This window comes from Struthio camelus, chromosome 5 (genome assembly GCF_040807025.1).
Source record: "Struthio camelus isolate bStrCam1 chromosome 5, bStrCam1.hap1, whole genome shotgun sequence".
Classification (NCBI taxonomy): domain Eukaryota; kingdom Metazoa; phylum Chordata; class Aves; order Struthioniformes; family Struthionidae; genus Struthio; species Struthio camelus.
This window is the reverse complement of record NC_090946.1, coordinates 37534013-37557578: the sequence shown is the minus strand read 5'-3', so window position 1 is coordinate 37557578 and position 23566 is coordinate 37534013. Positions and strand designations below refer to the sequence as shown.

Below are 23566 nucleotides of genomic sequence, written 5' to 3'. Positions count from 1 at the left end.
CCTTGCTCCACAATGCTGATGTGTTACAAGGCACAGAATGTGTGTGTGCGCTCAGGTCCTACTGTAGGCAAAAAGTGAACACATACCAAACCTATGTTTTGGTCCAATATAAAGGATGCTTGTTAACTGTAGTGAGAACTTAACCATGTAGATAGCACATATGATTTTCCATGGAGATAGCAATCACCAGCTCACTGCTTCGACAACAGGTAAGACATCTACATCAGGCAAACTTGAAGAATTCCAGCAAGGCAATCTAGAATTGCATCTCAGCTGTTGATTGCTTCTCTGTATAAGCAAAAGTTTAAGAGATATCCTTCAGAATAACATTCTTTAATACTACATAAATTGACCTAGGAGCAATGTTTTGGTAGTAGCACCAGACTGGCACTGACTTACTGTGTGATTACACTAAATTAGGCCCAAATCTTTGAGACAATTCTTCCAGGTGTCTAATCTGGCAGCATAAGCCGCCTTGTCCCACCTGACAGCACTGGAAGCCACAGCTTAATTGTGCTTAAAAGAAATACACAAAAAGAAATTTAAAATCTATTAATGAATTCTGAAAGCAATGTTTTGGATCTCTTTGTATCTATTTTCCTGTCTATGACAATTCTAAAACAGCGGGGATAGAAGACTGTTAATATTCAAGCAACGGGCAACCCAGACTTGACTGATAAGACCTGGCTGAGGAGTTTCTCTTCCTTGTCCTTGTCTGTCCTGCCTGCATGGATAAATAGTTAGGAGAAAGTCTCACTGCAGAGTGTACAGCGGAGGGAAGCCTTGATCCTCTGTTCTACTAGACACTAGGATAATTCAAGTAATTATATAAATAGCAAAACTGACTCCTTTGTTGGAAAAGGCTTTGCAACCTACAAATGAAAAGCAAGGCGTTAGTTCTTGGTGCAGTTATTAATACTTAGAGACCATCATGAAGTGCAGTTTTCTCATTTCTATACACATAGCACACATGCAGCTGGCTTTACTGTCTTGTCTTTACTTGGAAAATAAACTACTATTAGCGAAGAAAGGGAAGACAAGGGGAGGTGCAAAAATAACTGCTCACTCAAATCTTTCTGCTCCAGTTGGTATCTCTCAGATCTTTAATTTCAGGTGTTTCTGTAGTTTCAGGTGTTTTGTGTTCTTGCAAGATTGATCATTACTCATTCTCAAAATTGAAGTCCGTGATTTACCATCATCTAATACCATATCATTTCTGAAGGCAAAACACCACTGTCCATACAACACAGTAAGCTTCTGATTGTCAAAGATCTTCATGACATCCATTCTTTTCTCCATCGGATATTTGGCAGAACTCTGTTTCTGTAAGGCTTCCTTTGAATTTGTAGCAAATCTGCGGCTCTGGATCAGTTGCGGGTTTATATCCAACAGTGCACAAAATAGGCCCTCTTCAACTTCAAATTCCCTCAGATTCTGGGTAAATGATCCTGAATGTCAGGTTTATCCGCGCATCCCTGGAATGATACTCCTTAGGTACTCGATGCTGTAAGTGACAGTATGAAAAAAACAAAAACATGAGTTTGAGTATTTAAAACACAGGTAAATCACACAACATAAAAAACCTTGTAACTTCATTTCCTGTCATAGGATTTTAATTAACTTTTCTAAACATTAAGGTAAGGCAAAAAATTCACGTTTCAACTGCTCAGGGCCATTGAAAACAAAAGGTCTTCGTAGATTTCTGTAGGGCTGTTAAATGAAGCTGCAACTTTTTACGTTTCCAGTTCCTAACGTGCTTTTGCTCTTTCAGATGCAGGCTGAAACCTTCACTGCTGAACTTAAAAAAGGTTGGAACATCTGCATATGAGGTAATTCCTATCATATCAATTAGTACTGAATGAAAATCCATTGTTTTTGTAAGTGCTTTGAAATTCTGAAGTGACTAGCAGTATCAAGGTGTTGTGAAATACTGTATTACTGCAAGCAGAACATCCCATGTCTCTGTGGGAGTGCCTTGTGTGTTTTTAGAAGACTGCACTGCAAGTAAAGCACATAAACAGTGCCAAGGAATTCTTACCTGCCAATCTGCCTGGGTAGCTCCTTCCATCATCAGTAGAGTCCCATGATCAAGGGGGATTCGTAGTCTTTCTACGTAAGTATAGTCTCCATTCTCTTCCTAAAAAGAAACATTAGAAACAGAAGTGGGCAATTGCATTTGCTAGAAAATCAGTCCTCTTTAGCAGAGCTTAAAATATTGGGAGGGGAAAGAAAGAAACTAGTTAGACAAGAAGTCTTAACTAAACCTGTCTGCAACCATATTTCACAAAGATTTCAGGAGCTGAGCATGTAAAGGATGAAAGAAGCCATTGCATCTCATTGACTGCAATACACGGACAAAGTTCAACAACTAGTTCCCAAACTTAGTGCAAAATTCTGGACCGAGATAGCGAATATTTCAGAAACATAGTCACTCTTGAACAGTTCTGTGTGAAGACATTCTGCAATAATAACCATTATTCCAATGGTCAACTACCTCATGAAAAATGTGTCTTCTTTCTATTCTGAATGTGTCTTGTTTCAGGTTCCAGACATTACATTTTGTATACTATTTTCTGCTGGATAAAGAAAAACTCTGATCAAAAACTCTCCTTTTCCTAGTAAAGCAAGTTCCTTAAGCTTTGCCATTGTTAAGCAAAACAGACTGCTAAACTAAAAGACACAAATCATTTGCAAAACTTTCTTTAAGCCTTCAGATCATCTACAACATTTTTAAAGTAAAACTACCATGACTGGATGTTACACACTGCCGTATTGGTTTCACAGGTGCCGCACAGAGTAAATAGTTACTATTTCTCTACAGTATCCCTTCCAATTTTAAATCAGACTGATGCACATTGCTGAATCAAGTGGCTTAGAGAAATCTATTATGCCAACACAGTTCTCTCTATCAGTCAGGAGAGTAATCATCTCCTCATGAAAAAGCCATATGGTCGGGTATTAACGCTGTATATACTCCTTTAATATTTTCTGATTTTAGCCTTCAACAGCTATTTTTCTTTTCAATCTGGGAACAAACATGACTTGAGCTGATAATAAACCACCCAATTAAACAGGTAGTGAATCAGGGTCTACTTATCCTCTCCCCTCCCTTCTTTTTTTTTTTTTTTTTTTTAAAGAAAATGTCAGCACATTAACTTTTTCCCAGTCTTCGCAATATTCCAGGACTTGCTAAACAGTATTATGGCTCTTCAGCTCTTCAGGTTCTTAGGTATAGTTCATTTAAGACTGCAGAAAATAAAATGTTTACTTTGGGCAACTTCCATTTAACATCTTGGCTACTTAGTGTAGGCATTTTGATTATTTCACTAGTATTAAAATACTGGAAAACCAGTATTTTTCCAAATACAGAATGAAAGCATTTGTTTTGCCTTTTATAGATCTCTATTGCCAGCTTTGTAAGCTGTCTAGTAAGAGTGGAAAACAAAATTCTGAAATGAGGAAGTTTCGAGTGGAAAATCAGCTATAAAACATTGGGGATGGGGGCAGGGGGAAAGAGTTGGGAGAACAGACTTCGAAAAAATATTTTAGTTAGTCTTTAAGAGGAGGGGACTCAAGGGATCTTTTATTTTTAATTTATGGAAAGCCACAAACAGCCTGAAATTGCAAACTGCATGATAAATGTCCTCCAGTGAAAAGGAGTACGACAAGCACTTGTTCTCAAGCGCTGGGCTGTACATGTACAGGGTTAACCCTGTTCTGAGTATATTACATATAATGAATGCAAATTTGTTTTTGCACCTTTTTTTTTTTTTTTTTTTAAAAGAGATCACCAAATCAGTTATTTGTTCACAAAAGAAAAGCCAGAAATATAGAGGTACAATGAACAGGTAAAAAAAACATAATTAGGCCAGATCTTAGAGGTTTCTAAACCATGACAGCATCATTGTAAAGGACCATAAAACTTACAGACAGGTACTGAACAGAGGCTTCACATGTTTTTTCCTCTAATTTATTTTTATTTTTAATTATTAGTGAAGCAGTACCTTCTCTTCCAGTTTCTTGGTTGTTTTACTCCTAAAATTGTACTTGCTGAACGTTTGGGAGGAAGCAATGCTCAATTATTTCAGAACCAGCTTAGACAGCAACTACTCCAGACTGAATTAAACAAAATCTCTTACTACCAGAGTGGCATGTCATCTTTGTCACATAAAATGAAACCTTACTCGTGTCACTTGTAACAGAAGCAGATGCCAAAGAAGCTGGAAACAGTATGGAACAACTGAGGCTCGGAAAATGGAATCACCACAGTAAGCTTTAACCCAGCTTGAGGCAGGGGGTATAGTTACCTCAATACTGACAAAAGCTCCAAGTTTCTGAAGCTGAAGCAAAGGTTACAAGATCCCAGGCTTTATCTCTATGTTGAGTTATTCAGTAAAACTAAGAGTGCAATGCATAGACAGGACAGGCAGAAGAAAAACGTAAGCAGTCATAGAAGGCAGACATGATATTTTGAGAGCCATTAAGAACACCTAACAGCTCTGACCCACCATGTTTTGCTGCTTTTAGAAAAACTCACATTTGCAAAAATCTGAACTAGCTTCCTTGAACCTTAATTCTGGAATGGCCCAAGCTGATACACGTTTGTCTTTTTAAAGACATCGACTCTTTTTTTAAAGACATGAACTGCTGCAAGGCTGCATGGAACACTCAAAATAATGAGGAAAAGTCTCAACTACTGAGAAAATTATGTCTTGGACTAAAAAAAAAAAAAGAAATTGGGAAAGAACAATCCTTATTGCAGGGAAAGGAGGAAAATCAAAGACAGGAGGTAGAAAGAATACAGTACAAATTCTCTAAAATGTAAATGAGTTTGGTTTGGTTGGAGTCAAATCAATTCCCAATACTAAAAAGCACCACTTGATATAATTGACTTAGCACCTTTGCCACTTTCTGTTCATGTCCAGGACTAGATATTAATCACTGAATGACAGAATGAGGTTACTCATATACTGCTAAACCTTTGAAATCAGTGAGCGCTGAGGAGACTCAGGATCATGGCTAATATTCTCTTGGTAAAGACGATGCCCACTTGCAAAACATATTTCAAAGTTTCTGGAATCGTTAGCTATGTTTCTTGCTCTATTAGAGGTAGTGCCAAAAATGTTTTCTTAAACTGCAGAGGAAACTAGCAGAAAATTTCAAAAATAGGTATCATAAACATGACTTCTGACAAAGAGCAGAGAAATACCATTGCGTGATTGTTTTTGATTTCACGATTAAATCATTTCATTCTGCGGCCAGACAACAGTGAATTCTTTGTCTCTTGTTCATCTTGATTGAAATGAATCTTCTGAGAAACATGATTTAGGAGAAACCATCCTTTTACATAATGGCTTTTCTAAGGCAAAACCAGCAGTTTCCATCCATTTTAAATGGCACATCTCTGAGCTCAGGTTAACTCAGAAAAAGATATTTCCATATCCATTGGTTATTCAGAGCAAGTAAAGTTAGACACAAAAAGATTTTATCTCACATGCAATTACTTACACTGCCCACCAAATCCTCATTTCAGAACCTTTATCTCCAGAGCTGACATTAGACATATGAGAAGCTCAGATGGGTTTCAGAATTCAAGTTTATGAAGGAAAATTATTCCTGATTTCTAAAGAGGTAAATAAATAAATACTGATAACAAACATGGAACAAAATGCATGAGGTAACTTTTATACAGTCACTTGGTAACTCTGTGTACATATTACAAAGCCAGCTGCTTCCAAAATAAAGGCCTAGTAAAGTTACTAATCTGCTTCTTGGTTTACTAGAATTTTACAGCTCTAATAATTTTGAGTTGCACAATTAATACAATCCAAATTATATACTGTTCAAGTAACCTGGTTAAAACATTTTTTATTCTTTTTTATTCTCACTCAAGTAACTACGGTTAATAAGTCAGGAAAGCTCAGCTTTAGTTGATGGGAAGCAGTGAATATAATATTTAAAAATATTCCTAGGCTTCGTCAACTATTTTCTTAAAATAGCATCAAAAAATCAAGAAGGTAAGAAAGAACAAAGAGCTATAAATTTTACTCACACCTACAAGAAGCATTTACTGCTGGTAACCATAGCCTCAGTTTGTTTGAACACTTAGATACATGATTGAACTCATTCAGTGGAATTAAAATCTGTTCCCAAAAGTCTTGTTTCATATTCATGCCACATCCTCATCAAATAGTTGCTATAGCACAATATACCTCTTCAACCTATATCAATTACTTAAGTTTCATAAGTCTCCTACAAGTTTGAGATAATAGTAAGAAACAGGCCCTGGACAGTGTGGAAGCATCTTATAAAGAAAAGTAAATGGAAACATGCCGTATAAGAACATATAAATAATAATGCAGTTATCGATGCAAATGGTGAAAAAATCATTTGCCAAAGCTAAAGTCAGTAGCCCAGCTTGAGAGTGCTGACTTCTGGTCTTCTGCTTTACCTATTACCTTGGCCAAAAGAATTATCCTTACAAAGCTACATATCTCATTCTTCAGACTCCCATATTGCTTGCATCTTTTTTTTCCCCATTTACTCCTCTATCGTTAATTATGAAAACACCCGTTATAACACCCCCCCAGAGTGGTCTCATCTATCAGTTCCTTTGCATTATTACCTGTTTCCTCTCACCACTGATGAAATCCTCACTACAGCTCTCTCCTTTATGGATTCAGTAAGAATGGTTATCTGCCTTCCTGCGCATACAGTCATATTGCCCTTTCCTCTCACAACCGACTTGCCCTGCTGCCTTCAAACTCCCTTAGTCTTTCCGCAGCTGGCCTTGCGGACTGTAAGTGCACATAACAGTGAAGTGTGGTAGCTCTAAGGCACCTGCATCTTCCTCTCTACTTTTTATAGCTGCTCAAGTCCTGCCAATATTGATGGACAAAGCCTCCTCCTCTGCAGCCGCTGCTGCCTCAAGTCTCCTTCATGCCAATCTAAAAAGTTCAACCCTCCTTGTCCAGATCCTGGCCTTTCTACTGCGCTCCGTACATCTCCATGTTCTTGGATTATGCCTTTTAGGACACCACAGGTTATTTTTCTACTCTTGTTCAAAAGTACTAGGAGATCTTTAACTTCTGTTGGAACAGCTACCCAAGGACAGAAGAAAAGGACCTTATTTTAGTGTTTCATTTGAAGGACAGACGCATATGAAGGCTGATTCTGAGAACACCATGAACATCCTGCTATTATCTAAAATACAAACGAAACGCTCCCGCCCTGCAGAATCCATTGGTTTCCTTGGTTACTGATGGAGGAACAGCAACCTGACAACTGTCTTTAGCTCCATTCACAGTTCACACTGCAGTTAGCTGGGCAATCGCTCCAAACTAATCCTTAGGGCACACGGACCTCTGCTACAGGACAGCTCCCAGCAGGACACCAGAGCTTATTGAAACAGCAGATCTAGCCCCTTACCCTTTAACTAAGATTTGACACTCAGTTTCCCAAAGAGGCTAATCAGAGAAGCTGGCACTGTCTCACTGAGTTAAACAGCGATAAGCAGCCGCACAAATGGTAGTAAGACTCTTTCAGAAAGACCCTTCTAACACAGGGAAATCAGTTACCCTAGAGTGGAAAAATTAAGCCATATAAAACAGAGGCCTTGTGGAAAATAGGAAGAGGACACAGCGATAGAGAGGTGACAGGTATGCTGCCAGAAAGCACGAGAGGATTTGTCGCCTAAACCAATAGATCCTGTGTGGACCGTGTATGAAACAACTCCAAAACAAAGCAGCCACCTGCTGGTTTCAGTGCCCACAAACTGAAAAGGCAGTATTTAGAAGAAAGGACGTTCAAATAGACGTCCGTGGGTAAAGTAAAAGTTTCTAGCATCACGTTAATCTCCATGAGAAGTCTCCCTAGCAATTCCAGGTGGAGATTTGCTCCTGAAATACATCTGTTGTGGTTTTACATGCATTGGGTTAAATCCACGTAGGAATTATTGCTGCCAAGCTATAAGGGATGCTTGTGCTGGGGATGCAAATAGGCTATGCATGTCTCTGAAATCCTTTACCATCCATACCAGTACATAAGGCACACTTGCACACCCAGTACAGTAGTCACCAAAAAGAAATCCAGCAGAATACTGAACCCTTCCTCCCCCTCACTCTGGAAAAATTTACAAGGGAAAAAACCACTGGCACCTAAGGTTTCTTCCTCCTTTTTTGCTACAAAGAAACATGCAAGGAAAGGAAAATAAAATAGCTTCCTTTTGTGACAGAGTGGCCCACACAAACTGAATAAGAGTCAACTTCCTACCAGACCAACGTCAAAACCTCATACACACGCTCCCCAAAGTAGTCAGCACTGGTCTCCCTTGCGGTTTTCTCAGAAAAAACAGGCATTTTAATCCCTAATAAGTTGATGCACATTTCAAGACACAATATGGTAAATATTTGCATGGTTACTAATGTAAACTGCAGTCTTTAAAACTTCAATCTAGTATTCCTCAATAGCTCTACAGGATGTTATCTGACCAGTTGTACATGTTGTTTTGTATCCAGAACCTGATCAAACACAGACAGTCGCTGAATTTTTTTTTTACCCTGTACCACTCATCCATGATGAGCCTCTACTACAACATTTATCATCTTGTATTTTCATGGCACCTTTCATCTTAAAATACTTGAAAGGACTTAGAAGAACACATATAGAGACATGAAGGCCTTCAGAACTCTCAAATCTAAATTTTTAGAGCTTTGGCCATCAGAGAAGCTGGATTTTGAGAGAAAAAGTTCTTAGTCCCCTTTCCTTCCTCTGTGAAGACTAACTCTGGAAAACCTGATGCACTAAAACTGGCATATTACACACTAGAGAGCCCGAACACCTGTGATGACTGTTAATCTGAATCCCCAGTCCCTAAACTACATTCCTATTCCTGTAACTTCAAATATGTACAATCATCATTTACTTTGTCTTAAAGAAAACAAGAATGCTATATTGCAATAGACTGAAAATTGCTTCTTTGGTGGTACAGCCTGAAAGGTTGTAATTTCCATCAGAATCTCCTTAACTCCCACTTCGCAGAGCTTCTAGTTCATAGGATGCCCTCAGGGAAATTGCAGGCTTTTGCAATGTGCAAAGAATATCTAGCATGTGCTGTATAATTAAGTACAAGTTCCCTTCAGGCACAGGATACAGTTAATAGCAACTTGTTCAAAGATCACTCTGCACATGGTGATCATACCTTAGAAACAGGTATGTCACACTTGCAAAAGGAACACACTTCATGTTTAACAAGACTCAGTTGGTCAGAAATATTAGGTAAGAGATACTGAGGGCAGCTTGACAAGTATCTCTGTAGAAAATCATCCGCCTCAGAAAGAAAAAGGAAGAAATCATGCAGTACAGGTCAAGGAAGGTGGCCAATTACTAAAGGCAGAGACTGAATTTCTCCCTTTGCTTATAGTGGGTTTGTTTTCAGGAAATAGAAAGCAGAGCAAATAGGCATCTCGCTCAAGAATTAGGTTCTACTGTTAGAGGGAGAGGGCAAAGTTTGTACTGAAATCCCAGTGGCCTTAATTCTGATCCATCCAGAGGGAACACATGCACCTCTAGAAATGAATCCAAGTACCACTGACAGCTTCCCACAGGAATGAACTTTCCCGCTGACATTTAGCTATCATTACAGCGTCACAGATACTTACTCATGCTATGCCCACTGATACAAAACACTGGTTACTGGATCTCACGTGCTCAGGGACCACAGGATAAAACTCACCTCAAGCCACAAAGAATTTACAAACTAAGAAGGGAAGAAGTGGTTTTAAAAAAATAAAAAGAATTATTTACCTTTCGGATTCAAGTTGTGACCTTTGCTGTTCACAACTAGGTGATCTAAGGTAACTCTTCATGGGCAAATTTCATTACCTCAGTGCACAGGCATTTTTATAGTAGGTTGATAATCTACACATTTGTTTTCTATATCAGTTTGTTCAGAGTAAATAGCAACATAACTAGACAAACCTCTCAATGATCCCAGCTTTTCAAACTACACATATATACATAGATAGTTTAAAAAAAAAAAAAAAAAGTGTCTCTCAATTGAAATTCACAGTACCACCACATAACAGAAGACATGCAAAAAAGACATCCACAGCCAGATACCCTGCTTGGATAATCACGAGTTGCAAGATTGAAGTGTTAAGCTTGCTTATAACGTAGCATTCCCTAAAACAGCATTTTATCTAGCCAGAGTATTCTCTGCTGAATAAACAGCTAATTCCTGAAAGGATGTTCCACACATCCCTACAAGGGTGCCACAACAGCCTGTACTTTAGGGAAAATACACCGTCTCTCAGTCCTAACATACACAAGCCAGAACGCAAATAGCACTAAGGAACAGTCAGAGCTTCTCTTCATCCCACATACACTATGCAGTGACTGATCTTAAGAACAGGACAGCAACTCTGCGTTCACTTACACAGTGAAAGCCCCCTCCTAATTCTGTTCAGGGTCCTTTGCAGTACTCACCATGAATATCACTCATTTTGCTTTAACTAGCTGGAAAGGCCTTATTCCTTATTCTGGCAGAAGAATCCTCGGATTGTAATTTCACTGCAACATTACATTGCTGCACATTATTATACAGCTGTTTCCTTCCAAACCTGAAGATGTTACATTCCGTAAAATAGGTAGTTTGGTTCCAGTGCTTAATTCACAGAACTTATGGTGTGTTTTCATTAATTACTAACATTATTTACACACTTTTAGTAATTAAGTTCTCTAGTCACAGCAAAAATACTACATGTATTAGTGATTATGAGACTCTCTCGCTGTGATATGAACACTCACAGGAGAGGGTTTCTTCCTCATCTCAAAAGTCCGGGTAGCACCAAAGCTGAGCGAGGCAATGATAGGATTTTTTCCCAGTGCTGGTTCATCATCACTGTGCCAGTCAACGCTATCCTTCTCATTTCGGTAGAGGTTGCAGAGCAGAGAGTTGAAGGTATAGCCGGTGAAATCTTCAATGCGTTCCTTTAACATAGTCAGCAGAGGATGCCACTGTAATCAGCACAGCAGAAATAGGATAAACATAATGAAGGCTTACCAGCAGAGGACAACATCAGGACAAGGGTAAAACTACTAGTAGGTAAGAAGCAAAACATACTACGCTTTCACCACAATAAACTGGAAGCCTCTGAACACTTTTGATTATATTTTTAGCAAAGCTGAGGAACAGGCTTTCTGCTAAACATGCTCCTGTTACCTACGGCTCAATACTAAATCATCTCTTCAAGATATGAAGCCAGCTGCCTTTCATACTAACATGGCAGGCTACCCCAATTAATTGAAAAGTGATGAAGTAGATAGAGTAATAGCTGCTTGAACTGACCATGGATAAACACCGGGACTTCTTAACTGGGACAAAAACTGTACTACTACTTCTAGGCATACCTGTTTTTTTGATCTCCTGGCCAACATACAGGAGTTTAACACCTGGGTCTGCTAACATCAGAGTTATCTTAGCCATTGCTGGTGGGCACAATGCATCCATAAAGTAGGAATCAGTGACTCAATGATACACTGAATTGCCTGCAATTGTTGCCACAGAATAAGAGACAACAGGTGGCCTAACACTGTCACAACATAGGCCCCTGTTCCCAGCTCTATTAGTACAGCTTGCTCAGCCCAACTCATCACGTCTTTAGGTTTTGACTCCAACATTTTAAATTTTCAGTGATTCATAAAATGAATGATGCAGGATCTGAATCTCATCCTTTCCTTTGGTAACACATTGCTCTGTCCATAATCAGTGGCAGCTATGCACATTGTATTATAACTCGGTCAAGTGAATCATTATTTAACGTTATAAACCTGCAGCAACTGAAGTCATTTTGTCATGAAACATTAGTACATTACCAACTACATCACTGCTTACAAGGAAGCATTTTTCTAATACCAAAATTCTTTTAAGCATTAGCACTAGATTATACTTAGCAGTGTTACTACCATCACACCTCCTCTTACCAAATAAAGAAAAAAGGGGAGGGCGGGAGGGGAGCAAAAAGCTAATTACTACTGCAGATCAAATGTTCAGGGCAGATAACTGGTTTTGGCCAAGCTGTACAGTAAATTACATTTGCTTTCCCTTTAGCATATTTTTATGTGATATAAACCTATTCTACAAGTAAGGATTGTGCTCTTTATGCCATCTACTGTTTCTTCTAGACTGCAGAAACTCCCGCCTACAAAGCAGAGTAAAATATCAGGGTGTCTGCAGGCAGTCTATTCATATATTGATCTATAGGCAGTTTCTAGACAGTGGCAGGGCTAGTTTCCAGCTATGTGGGTTTGCCATTGCATCTCACTTTCTGCTTGAGTTTCCTCCTCCCAAAAAAGAGATAAAAGACTAGATCAACCTGTGTGACTGATTTCGCCCTTGTATGATGAAAATGATGAGGGAAAAAAAGTCGGTGGCCCAATAAGTGCTAACTCTGAACTTTATGCAAACTGGATTGCAACTGTGAATTTAGGGGATATCGATTCCAGCCAACCTCTGAGCAGCAATGGCTTTATTTTTCCACCAAAAATTCTGCAGGCTTCCAACTACAGTATTTTTGAGACTATAAAATCTTCACAACTCTTCTTGTTTCATCGTGCCTTCCCACTTCTCCCAAACTGAGCTTTGCTAGGAGGTGTAGGCAGCAGCTCTGGGACTCGGGACACTTCTGTCTCATGCTATCCAGCCTTCACTAGTCACACTTAATTTATGTCCTGGGTTCAGGACATCCCAGTCTACTGCCATGGAAATTCCAAACAAAGCAATACCAAGAGACAGGCCAACAGACTGGAAGCCAGAAAGATTGACTGAACATGAACAAAACATCAAGTCACTTCGAAGGAAGGTTTCTAACCCTTCCAAAATAGCGTGGGAAATAACATGCTATAATCTGGAGTTGCCGAACAGGCAGGTCATGTCTGTGAATTCCATCACGTTCACACTGGAATCAACAAAATGCCTAAATTCTCAGTAAAGCAATATTACTTTAAATGTTTCTGAAAAGGAAACTTTTTAGTAATTGATATTATTGTTTGTATACAATAAAAAAGGCAGCATGACTGTGCGCACTGCAATCTCCAATATAAAGATACATAGAATAAGTCACACAGAACAATTAAAGAGTTTTGTCAAAACTACAGTGACCCAACAGCAGAGAACCAAACTCCATAGTGATAACGCCCTGTCCTTGTTAACCACTAGATCATGCTCCACCTAATAAATCTACTTGCAACGCTTATTTTATAAAGCACATTCCACTAGCATCCATCCCATTCCACCAGCATCTGTTGCTGATGGAAAAAAGGAAATTCAGATAGAAATTCTACAGAGAAATAGAGGATAGAGAGTATTTTTGTCTCTCAGAAGCCCCTTTGTAAAGGGTTTCTTTGTATATTGCAGTAACAGAAAACTGTAAACATATACATACGTGAGGGTTTGGCTGCATTGTCAACCTGGAGTATGTGTAAGGAAGTTCCCCATACCAGGAGGTAAGTCTTGGCTCCTCAAAGGATACCTCTTAAAAAAATAAAAACAGTAAGACTTTCTCAGTTGTCTTATCAAGTGGCTTGAAAACAGAAAGATGCAATTCTTCAATAAATTTAATCAAAACCACTCAAAAAGGGACAGTCCACTCACCTACAGTTAAGAAGTGGCCCCCTTAAAGGCCCTCAACCTTGCATAAAGACCTCTACTGAAGGAATGACATTATTCAAAAGCAGGCCTTGTGCTCTGCTCTAGAGTTTCTACACAAGGGATTGTCTTGCAGGAATCTTGCAACCACACCAGTTTCCTCATCCCTGTGGCTAATAGGGCAGGCACTGGACGAGTTAGAGATGCAAAATGAAACTGAAATTTCACTTATAATTCTAGGTTGCTTTATATTCTCCTGGTCCCAGTGCTCAATAAACTAGCATAATTTGCAAGGAACATTCACTAGAAAGGATGAAGCGGAAAGGACTGCAACACCAACGGGACGTTACAGAAGCAGAACACAGCAAGGCCAGACAGGTAAGATTTTGCCAAATATGCGTATGCTCTGTGGTATAATAAAAATATCAAGTACAAGTATTTTCAGCTTCTGAAAAGAGCGTCTGGGTAGCCATTTCTCATGTTTGATAGGTAACATGCTCCATTACATATTACTTTTATCACAACCCAGCAAATACAGATGTTGAAAAAAATTTTCCGCCCTTGTCTGGTAACTATTCCAATATATTATCTTATACCTGTTCCTGACTAGAAGAGCGATTTGTCTATAACAGGTGCCCCTTAGTGAACAAATCCGGAATAGCAATCTCTTCATTTACCATGCAGTGGAACTAATAAGCAAAGACAAGGGTAAAGAAACATGCTCTTCTGAGATTTTAAGCGAGAGAGGCAAAAAATATTTCCAGTGACAAGAACCTCAAAGAACAGCATCACTGGGAGACAGTATGAAGAGATGGAGTAGACAGAAAACAGTAGGAAAAAGATCCAGAGAGATGACAGAAGAGGTAATCAAAGATTTTTAAGAAATGCAGCCAATTTTCACTTGAATTTGGAAAGATCTGATATAATTAGCAATGGGAACATGGTGATACAGATTTGAAAAATGGGCAGCACCACTCCGCAAATATGCATGGAAAACCGGGAAGAAAACACATGAGGGAGTGGCTGTATGTAAAACGGAAAACAGTGGTAGACAGTGCATAGATTCTGTGGTGCAGAAATAACGTGGAAATAACCTGGAGAGCTAGTCCGCACACCCTTACCCTGCCTGATGTGAGTCCTCTGACCCCAGGGTATGTCTTGGAGGAGTTGTTCAAACATCCAGTCTGCTTGTTCTGAGTCAATAAAGCCAGGAATCAAATGAATCCTAAGGGAGAAGAGCTACAGATAAAGAAAAGGAAGGAAGGAATATCCACTTCCATACAGACTTTGATAAAATATTCTGATTTCCTGGATCCCCAAAGGAGATAATAAAGCTGCAGTGCATCAGCCCAAAAGTCACGTGAGCCCAGCAACCTGTTTCTGAGCGCAGTCAGACGAGGTTGCTGAGGGAAGAACAGAAGGCAGCAACAACAGTATAATAAATACTTGAGTAACACTCTTCCAGTAATTTAAGAACTAAAGACGTATTGAAGCAGAAACTATGCTAACATCTCTTGATGGGTCTTCCTCCTCACTAAATATGTCTAATTGCTTTTTGAACTATAAAAGCCATGACATCAACAATATCCATGAGTCCCACAATCAGCTATGCACTGCGCAAAAACCAGCATCCTTACATTTGTTTTTAACTTCCCATCCAAAAAGTTATTTTCATACCCCTAATTATGGTATGATAATCCACATAAGTAAATAATCATCCTTTATTCACCATCTCCATGCCACTTGGTATTTAACAGCCCTTTAACACTATCGGCATCCTATCATCTCCTTTCCAAGTCAAGAACCCTAGAGTATTTGACTTTTCCTGTTCCATGTCCTCGCCCTTTTCAGTTCTTCTAAATATAAAATGGATATACAAACAAAATATGCAGACTGTAATAAGCAGCATCCAAAAATTGTGGCCACAGTGTTGGGCTGCAGAGTAGGAATGCAGTTTGTGAGATGTACTCAACATCTGTGAGATGAGTACTCAACACCCTAAAGAAATCCAATTAAGAATAGTTAAGAGATGCAAAATTTGATTATTAACTTTCAGGGAATGTGTATATTCTAGCAACATACTATACACACACAATCCTGAAATTCAGATGAAAATACCAACTCTGGAAAGGGAGAATAACTGAGGCAGCTGTCTATCATTTCTCTTCTCCTAACTGGTCAAAAGTTTTACTTTTCAGATTGGTAAATTAGGATTGCCTCACAGTTTCAAAAGAATCAAGAGGCAAACTTTAAAATAATTGTACAAGTTATTATTTCCTTGGCATTTTTTACAATATTGATAAAAATCTACTAAATTCAGGAAAAAATGATTAGTATCAACATTGCAGCTAAGTCAGCAAGGTGAAATAAAATACATTTTTCTTAGTAAGAACTGCAGAATTAGTAGGTTTTGTTTTGAAGTGTCCTGAAGATGTAATATTTTAACATTTGCATTTTGCAAAAGGGACAACTCATTTGCCTAATTTTAAATAGTTTTGTTAGATTATAATTAATTTAAAACAAGCCTAATTTACATCTAAAAGTCATGGTAGCTCTTAACTGTACAAAACACATCGTGCACTTGCTAACACAGGAATACTTATCCAAATTAGAAGAAGCAACTTACGCTGGAGCTTCACACAAAATGGACATAGCCCCTTTTCCTTATTCCTGGCAAAAACACTGGAGGTAGTGTGCACTAATTGTTAAACAGGTTCATTGTTGTCCTCTTCTGTGCTGCTCAGAACTATGTAAGTCTCTGCTACCTGATACTCAAAGCACTTCCAGATTTACTCTAAACATAACATACAAGAGGGAGGGACAACACATGTCTGCTAGATTCAGAACACTCTGTGGACACTAGCTTTTGGAATGCCAAGGATCATTGCAGGAGCAAACAACAAGTGTAATCCACTTACCTAGAAACGCCTGTTGGCAATGTACTCAGCTCATACACACCAGGTTTGCTGAGGATGTAGAAAAGAAATAGCCATCAGATGAACAAATAACAAGAGATGATCTTGCAGCTGAGCAGCTGGGCTTGAATTGCTGCAAGCCTGCATCAGGGAAAGCTGTCTTTAAAAAAAGAAAAAAAGAAACAAAAAAGAAAAAAGCTTTGCACTACTAGAGGGAAGCAACAATGTTCTGAAGAGACAGTCAGAGGTCAGAGTAAGGCAGCAAGGGAAAGTGCAGAAGCAAATGAGCTCATGTGTACTTCCTGCCTCTCTCTCTCGCTCTCTCTTCATCAAAGGCTCAAAATATAGTTTTAGTGCTCCTGAGATAAGTAACTGAGAGATGTCTTTAGTAATCTAAAAGCAACAACTATGAAGACTACACTCTGTACAATACGTTATGTTTGCATTTATAGGTATGCCTAGAACATGAGTTTAACTGAAGAGGCAAAACCTACAGCTTTTAGTCAGAAGACAGGTACCATCATTCTGCTAACACTACAAAGTGTGCATCAGGTTGTGAGACACAGATAAACCAAATTACAGGTACGTGAACAAATTTTAACTACTGTAGCTGATACAGGGGGTAAACAGTTCTTCCCTCTGTTACAGGTGGCACTATTGTGAAGCATTATTTATGCTTACACTAACTGCTTGGCTGACCTGCTGTCTCTTTTTTTCCTACGCTAGCTTCTAACTTTACACTACTCTTTCTACCTAGAACGATACGGTAATTTATCACCCACCAGCTTTGTTCCACCCTCAAAGACTTCCCCAACTCAAGAGATTACAAACTGTATTTTATGCTGTGCAGTATTTAAGAAAGATGAACAAACAGGAACTTCTGTGATCTCTGCCATGCTGCGCACGGACTCAGAGCACAAATCACATCGAACTGCCTACAGCATATCATGGTGACTAGAATAGCACCGGGGTTTTGCTTCTGCATTTTTTTTAATTGGTAAGTGGAACAAAAGAAAGGTCAGTGAACTTTCAGAATACTTTTTAACACCCTGAATTTACTTAAATACTATGTTATTACTACTAATAATAAATAATAAACAAAGAACATAGAGCTTTATCACTCAAACCAAAATGGAAAGTTAAAACATAATACTTGCTACAATCTGTAAGCGCTTCTGCAGTGTTCTGTTACTATTTCCAGTGATATTTTTTTCACGAATCTTAATAGAAGCACCTCTCACAAAAATGGTTTTACTTAATGAACTGTTCGCTTCCACACTACTGGTGCAACGGCAGCTGAACATCATATCTGAAAGCCTACTTTGCACCAACACCCATCTAGCATATCTGAAGTAGCTACAAAAAACTAACTCCAGATCCCCCAAAGTAAAAAGAGAAGGCAAATGAGACTCAAGAGTTAGATCTCTCATTTGCATCTTAGGGTACCACTTAGTAAGAAGCCTCTGAGATGACCAAACTCAAGTTACTTTTCAAGATCTTTAACTTCATCATATACCACCACACCTTGTCACATATCATGCCAAGTTTGTTCTGAGAAGATCATTATTTCAACACAAAGCTACAGCTTATGAATATGTAACTTCACTATGACACTTACTAACTCCTAGTAAGTGATTTTCTGATTCTTCAAAGTGCTGCCATACCAGCTATACTCCTAGACAACAGTAAGTAATTTCCAGTATTGATAACACAGAGATTATTCTAGGGAAATGTTCACGTCTAGCCAAAGGAGACATATCTGCAGATTTTTTGTCCTAGAACGCCCAAGTGTTCTCTCTTCCTGGCTTATACAGCCAGAAAGCCGCACAAACTACTAAGATAGATACGAACTCTGATTTTAAAATCAGTTGAGGATAAAAGGGCTGAAAGTCCAGACACCACATTTTGTATTGACATTTCTTCCCAAAAAGTATGACAGCTACAAATGAAGAAGGAACCCTTTTAAGCCCATTGCCACTGACTGGTAGGACTGAAAAAACACAAGATAACAGTTAAGGCAGCAATATACTCACTCTATCACACCCGCTTCAGGAACTTTGCGTTCCACCTGAAAGGCAACAAGATAATACACAGTGAAAACTAAACCTTTAAGTACCTGGCATGCTCTAGTTAAACAGAGCTAATCGCCATCTCTGGTGACTCCAGATAGCTGAACAGTTCAGAAGCTGGTCCCAGTTCCACTCCAGGCAGAACAGGCTTTGTGATTCAACCACAGCCAGCACTGAAGCGTCAGCGAGAACGACACACTTCTTGACAGGTCTGAAGCAGTGACAAGCCCAGTCAGAAACATTCATACAACTATCACTCCAGGCAGAATTTAACTATCAATTGCCCCCTAAAGGGAATTCATTTCTAAATTATTCTCATTATTACAATACCTGCTGTTTTTCAGTTGCAACCAAAAAATGCCTGTCCTCACATACAGAATTAAAAGTCTAGAGCAATCATAGAAGGAAGAATGAACAATTCAAGTCTTGGACATCAAGCAAAACACAAAACTAGCAGCTCCTGCTGTCCAGTCTGTCTTAAATTGACTGCATTGCTAGAGATCGCTATGCTTTGTAAGAGACAGTAGCTTAATCTTTTTCACTGCAACAGAAAGAAAACGTTGGGTCCCGCCTGGATTATCATTCTGGTTGTCTCAGGGGTTTATGCTCCTCCTCTCTGACCTCAGCTAAGTGCTGAGAGCAAGGAGGTACCAAGACCACACAAGAAGGTCAGAATATAATATCACCTGGATGACAGGGCTCTGCCAAAGGCAAAAGAGAATCTTCCCCAAACTTCTCCAGCCTACAAAGCCAAGAAGATAGTATTTCAAATGCTCCTGACTTGGAAAGAACTGCTCATGATTTTTTCCAAAGCAAGAAACTGCCTTCCCACTGCCAAAGAGCACAATACACTTCAATCTGCTGACAGGCCATAAAGGAAAGTCTAGAAAACAAATGCCACTCTCTTCCCCTGTCACAAATAAGACTGATTTCCCAACTGAGGCAAAGATAGAGCTCTGAGCTCTACCACTAACTATCTAACTCAGCTGAGTTTTTAATTTGTTTTTAAGCATTAAAAACATGACTATAGTGTCAAAGCCAGGTAATTTTTCAGTTTATCATTCATAGTGTAATAAAAGATGAGCTTCAACTAATAACCATTTAAGTTTTTACCTCAGACGGCTTTTCAAAGACAAATTGCTTCTGAGCGGGAATCTGATCTTTTCTCATCCAGGCCTGCCTGGTGCCTGCAGGGGTAGGGTTCCTGGTCATAGGTGCTGTAGGTGCTAAAGCAATGGAGAGGGGGGAAAAAAAAAAAAAAAAGACAAGACACATGAAATAGCAGGATCATACAAAAGGGCCAAGTTAGAATATCAGCGTAAGGAAATTCCAGTATCTATGTTTGGAAGAACTTATGTAATCATCCTTTGCTTTTGAAAAACTCCCCTCCGCTTGGCAGAAATTTCAGGGAAGAGCCAGATCTACACTACGTAACAGTTAAAATTGTGCAGAACCTGAAATAAGAATTTTTTTATATTTGTTATTCGTAGACAAGCAAAAACGAGAAGGGCTTTTAAATTCATTCTCATCAAATGGAGAGGTTTATCATAAAGAAAGGCACTGCCTTATGTTAGCTTACAGTAAGTTAAAAACACTAAAGGAAGAAGGGACAGAGTTTAAATTCATCATTAAAAAATGAGTAAAAATAAATGTGTGTAACTGCATTAGGGAATATTATGATTCTATATGAGGAATACCCAGGAAACAGATGTGTTTACAGTACAAAAGCATTATAGGTTAAGGCACTATTAAATTTGCAAAACTGAAAACAAGACTTACGCACTTCATATATACGCACATACTCTATTTTCCAAGAGACGTACGCCTAGTCTTCCTTCTTTTTATCTCCCTTTTTCCAGGTGTGGACCAATGCGTTGTTGTCAGCATGCCCTCCAAACCCAAACCAAATTTAGCAGCAATGGTCATGAAACTCTGCATCGTCATGTTATTTAAGTGCCTCGCCAAATTTAACAAATTAATCTGCAAAACCTACTCTAATTTCTGGTTCCTTCTAATAATCCATCTTGTTTGAAGTTTCACCAATTTTATGAAAGAGATTATATAACTTGTTCATCTCTAATAACAGGGACTGACTTGGCTATTACAGGAGGTTCCTTAGCACTCTGTGACTTTTGTCCTTACGGTGGTCTCTCCTTACCACGCTTTCATCAGAAAGGATGAAATCTAGAACCTTTCAACTCTATCACAAACATCTATCATGTGCCATTAGAAATTTTCCCAAGCACCTAAACTGCTTCCCTCTGCAAATTTTTAGGGAAACAAAAAGATAAACAAATTACCTTCATTAAAACAAGATTTTGAAACCAGGGAGCAAGTACGCGAGTAGCTCAGGCATAACACTTAAGACTATGTTGCTGGTTCTCTGGTTTTATTTATTTATTTATTTATTTTAAACGCATGCACGCAAACAGGATTAAAAATACCAGCCTAAAGTAGAGGCAAAGTAAAATCTTCATTCCGAGGGGTTCAAAAGGTGGGAAAAGTCATAAACTGAGTTTCATATTTAAAACAAGAAACCCTGTTATGGAATATTTCCACCTGTGATACCACAGTTCCTGGCTACCTACAAGAGTCAACCTAGTTAGGCTAACGTTTTTCAGGACAAAACAACTCAGTTAGCCTAGAACACTCAATTTTCAAAGAAATCTGATATTTTCACTCTGCAATTGGAACCGGGTTCTCTGTCCATCTGCGCAGAGTAAACGAGTCCTTTGTGTGTGACTAGAGCCCTGCACAGCAATCCCCTGCCTCTGGATTTTTTTGGTTTAAGCACCGTGCAAAACAGTGATGTTAACTCTAGCTCCTCCAACTGCGATGATCTGCATTTTGCAATGTTTTTAATAGCGAAATGATAAAGGAATTTATATAAGGGTCATGAGTTAAAAAAAAATATATATATATATATATATATAAAAGCTATTACTGAAGTTGGTTCAACCAAATTCTACTTGCCTCCATCTGTCCAAACCCAGGAGGGATGGTACACTCACGTGTTAAATACACGTCTACATAAGTAGCTTAACCTATGCTCTGCGTCTGAAACTCTTACAATATACCAAATGTAAAAGTTTTACTTACAAACTAGATTTGAACGTTTGAACTTAGCTATCTGGAAACGCTGGACCAACGCTCCAGATCACAGGTCTCGTGCTCTACGCCACGCTGCACAGACGGCAAAAGCAGCCAGCCGGCAAGTCCTGCTCCTCTTGGACCTACCGCCGTGGCTCCGCTCCTGCCTGCTGTCCCGCTCGGCTAAGGAAGCGATGACAACTCGCCAGCATGCTTCAAGATTCAGAGATTTTTCTGACCCCCCCCCCCACGTTAGCTGTTGTTTGACATCTACAGACAGCAATAAAAACCTTCCCCCCCCCCCCCCCCGACAGAGCCGGCGCCGGGTACCCGGGCTCGCCCGGGCCTGGCGCCACAAAAGCCGTTAAACCGCCGCCGCGCACCCGCCCCTGCCCCTCGCGGCCCCGGCCCGGGCCTTGCCTGCCAGCCGGCCGGCCGGGGCGCCGGCCCAGCCGCCCTGCACCCGCGCCCGCCGCCGCTTCTCCGCCATGGCGCCGCGGCGGCAGCACGGAGGGGAAGGGCCGCCGCCGGCACTGCCGCCCGCTCCCCGCCCCGGAAGCGCCCGCCGCACCCCCCCCCCCTCCCCTCCCGCTCCGCGGCCGCCGGCGCCGCCCGGCCCGCGCCGGGGGTTCCGGGGGCGGCTTCGGACGGCTCCGTGCCCGCCCTCTCCCTCCGTCCCTCCCCGAGCGACCCCGACCTGCTCCGGCCGTGCAAACCGCCCCCCTCAGCTGCTGCGAGCCCCTGCGCCGCGCCGGCGCCCAGAGGGAGAAGTTTGCTCAGGGAGGGGGGAAGAGCAGCTTGTACAAATGTGCACATGTTTTACATTAATTAGATAATATCGTTTTCATATTTCTATAAGTATATTTATATATTAGAAACGTAGCATTTATTGGCGCTAGTCTAACTTTGTTTCTAGCACCAGCGGCCACGGCCCAAGCCTGGATCCCCTCCCAAACGCTGAGGCCGTACAGGCCCCTCGGTAACAGCACTAACCCCTTTTCTTCCCAGCTCCTGCTCAGCGATAACAACCTAATAACAAGCACGGGGGGCTTCTGGCCCCGTCTCAGGCCGCGGCTCTGCCCTGGCCCCTCGGCGGGGGCCCCCGCACCTCCACCAGCCCCAGAGGGCCCTTTTCCCTCCCACCTGCCAAAAAATCAGTCCACACTGCAAAGCTGCAGAGTAAGAGCAGTAGTTCACGCATGCTGGAGACAGCGGTGGACATCTTACTCGAGTTATCCTGCCCTCTTACTGCATTCTGCCAAGGGGACGGTCCTCTCCCAGTCTTGCATTGCAGCTGTGAGAAAGAAATACCACTTCGGAGTTGCAACGTAGTTTTATCAGCCAAAAAACTGCCATATTTGAAACAGCTCAGTGATATAAAAGTACTTTAACAGTTACTGAGCATGCACCATTTCAACAACCGCCGTGAGCAGGCATTAGAAAGCAAAGTCGGGACAACTATGCCCCTTTGCACGCAAGCAAAAACCTATGTGCATTGGGGAGTGGGGCAAGACATCCACTGATTTTAATAACTTTTTTTGCGGCTACTACCTTGCTCAAGAGCCACTGCTCCAATCACAGATATACTTTCTTCATACATACGTTCCCAAGCACTTTCAATATTTATGAAATTGTTATTTAGAAATCAAATTATTGATAAGAAATAATGTTTTTTGCTGTTTCAGTGATTTTAAGTTTAGCACTTTAAGAGATTATAACAGCAAAGAAAACAGGTTAATTGTACTCTCAAATCCCAAAACAAATTTTAATAATTTCCAAGCAAGCATTCCAGTGCACTGCAATAGAATAGAGACAGGACAAGCAAGCACTTGAATATACAAAAACAT

The 23566-nt window shown here is 40.1% G+C and overlaps 1 protein-coding gene across 2 annotated transcripts; it reads right to left on the bottom strand.

Annotated features, from left to right (window-relative positions):
- Window positions 1-1071: 1071 nt before the first annotated feature.
- On the bottom strand, window positions 1072-22270 carry ALKBH3 (alkB homolog 3, alpha-ketoglutarate dependent dioxygenase). 2 transcript variants are annotated; one of them, XM_068945555.1, is made up of 9 exons: window positions 22140-22270; window positions 19743-19855; window positions 18594-18628; window positions 16564-16611; window positions 14767-14870; window positions 13443-13531; window positions 10807-11016; window positions 2039-2137; window positions 1072-1504 (listed from the first exon to the last, which is right to left on the bottom strand). In XM_068945555.1, exons 1-9 carry the CDS (start codon window positions 22207-22209, stop codon window positions 1418-1420), a joined length of 855 nt encoding a protein of 284 aa, XP_068801656.1. In that variant the 5' UTR covers window positions 22210-22270; the 3' UTR covers window positions 1072-1417. The 2 variants fall into 2 exon arrangements, with proteins under 2 accessions (XP_068801656.1, XP_068801657.1); XM_068945556.1 differs by lacking the exon at window positions 22140-22270 and adding an exon at window positions 21729-21902.
- Between the last annotated feature and the right edge of the window lie 1296 nt (window positions 22271-23566).

Bases quoted from the DNA above. Each gene is read 5' to 3' on its own strand.
- ALKBH3 (XM_068945555.1), bottom strand. From the start codon at position 22,209: ATGGCGGAGAAGCGGCGGCGGGCGCGGGTGCAGGGCGGCTGGGCCGGC. The intron at 2,138-10,806 runs GTGAGTGTTCAT...GTTTCTTTTTAG, and splicing joins TGAGGAAGAAACCCTCTCCT to GAAGAGAATGGAGACTATAC. The intron at 1,505-2,038 runs GTAAGAATTCCT...TGTCACTTACAG, and splicing joins CTACCCAGGCAGATTGGCAG to CATCGAGTACCTAAGGAGTA.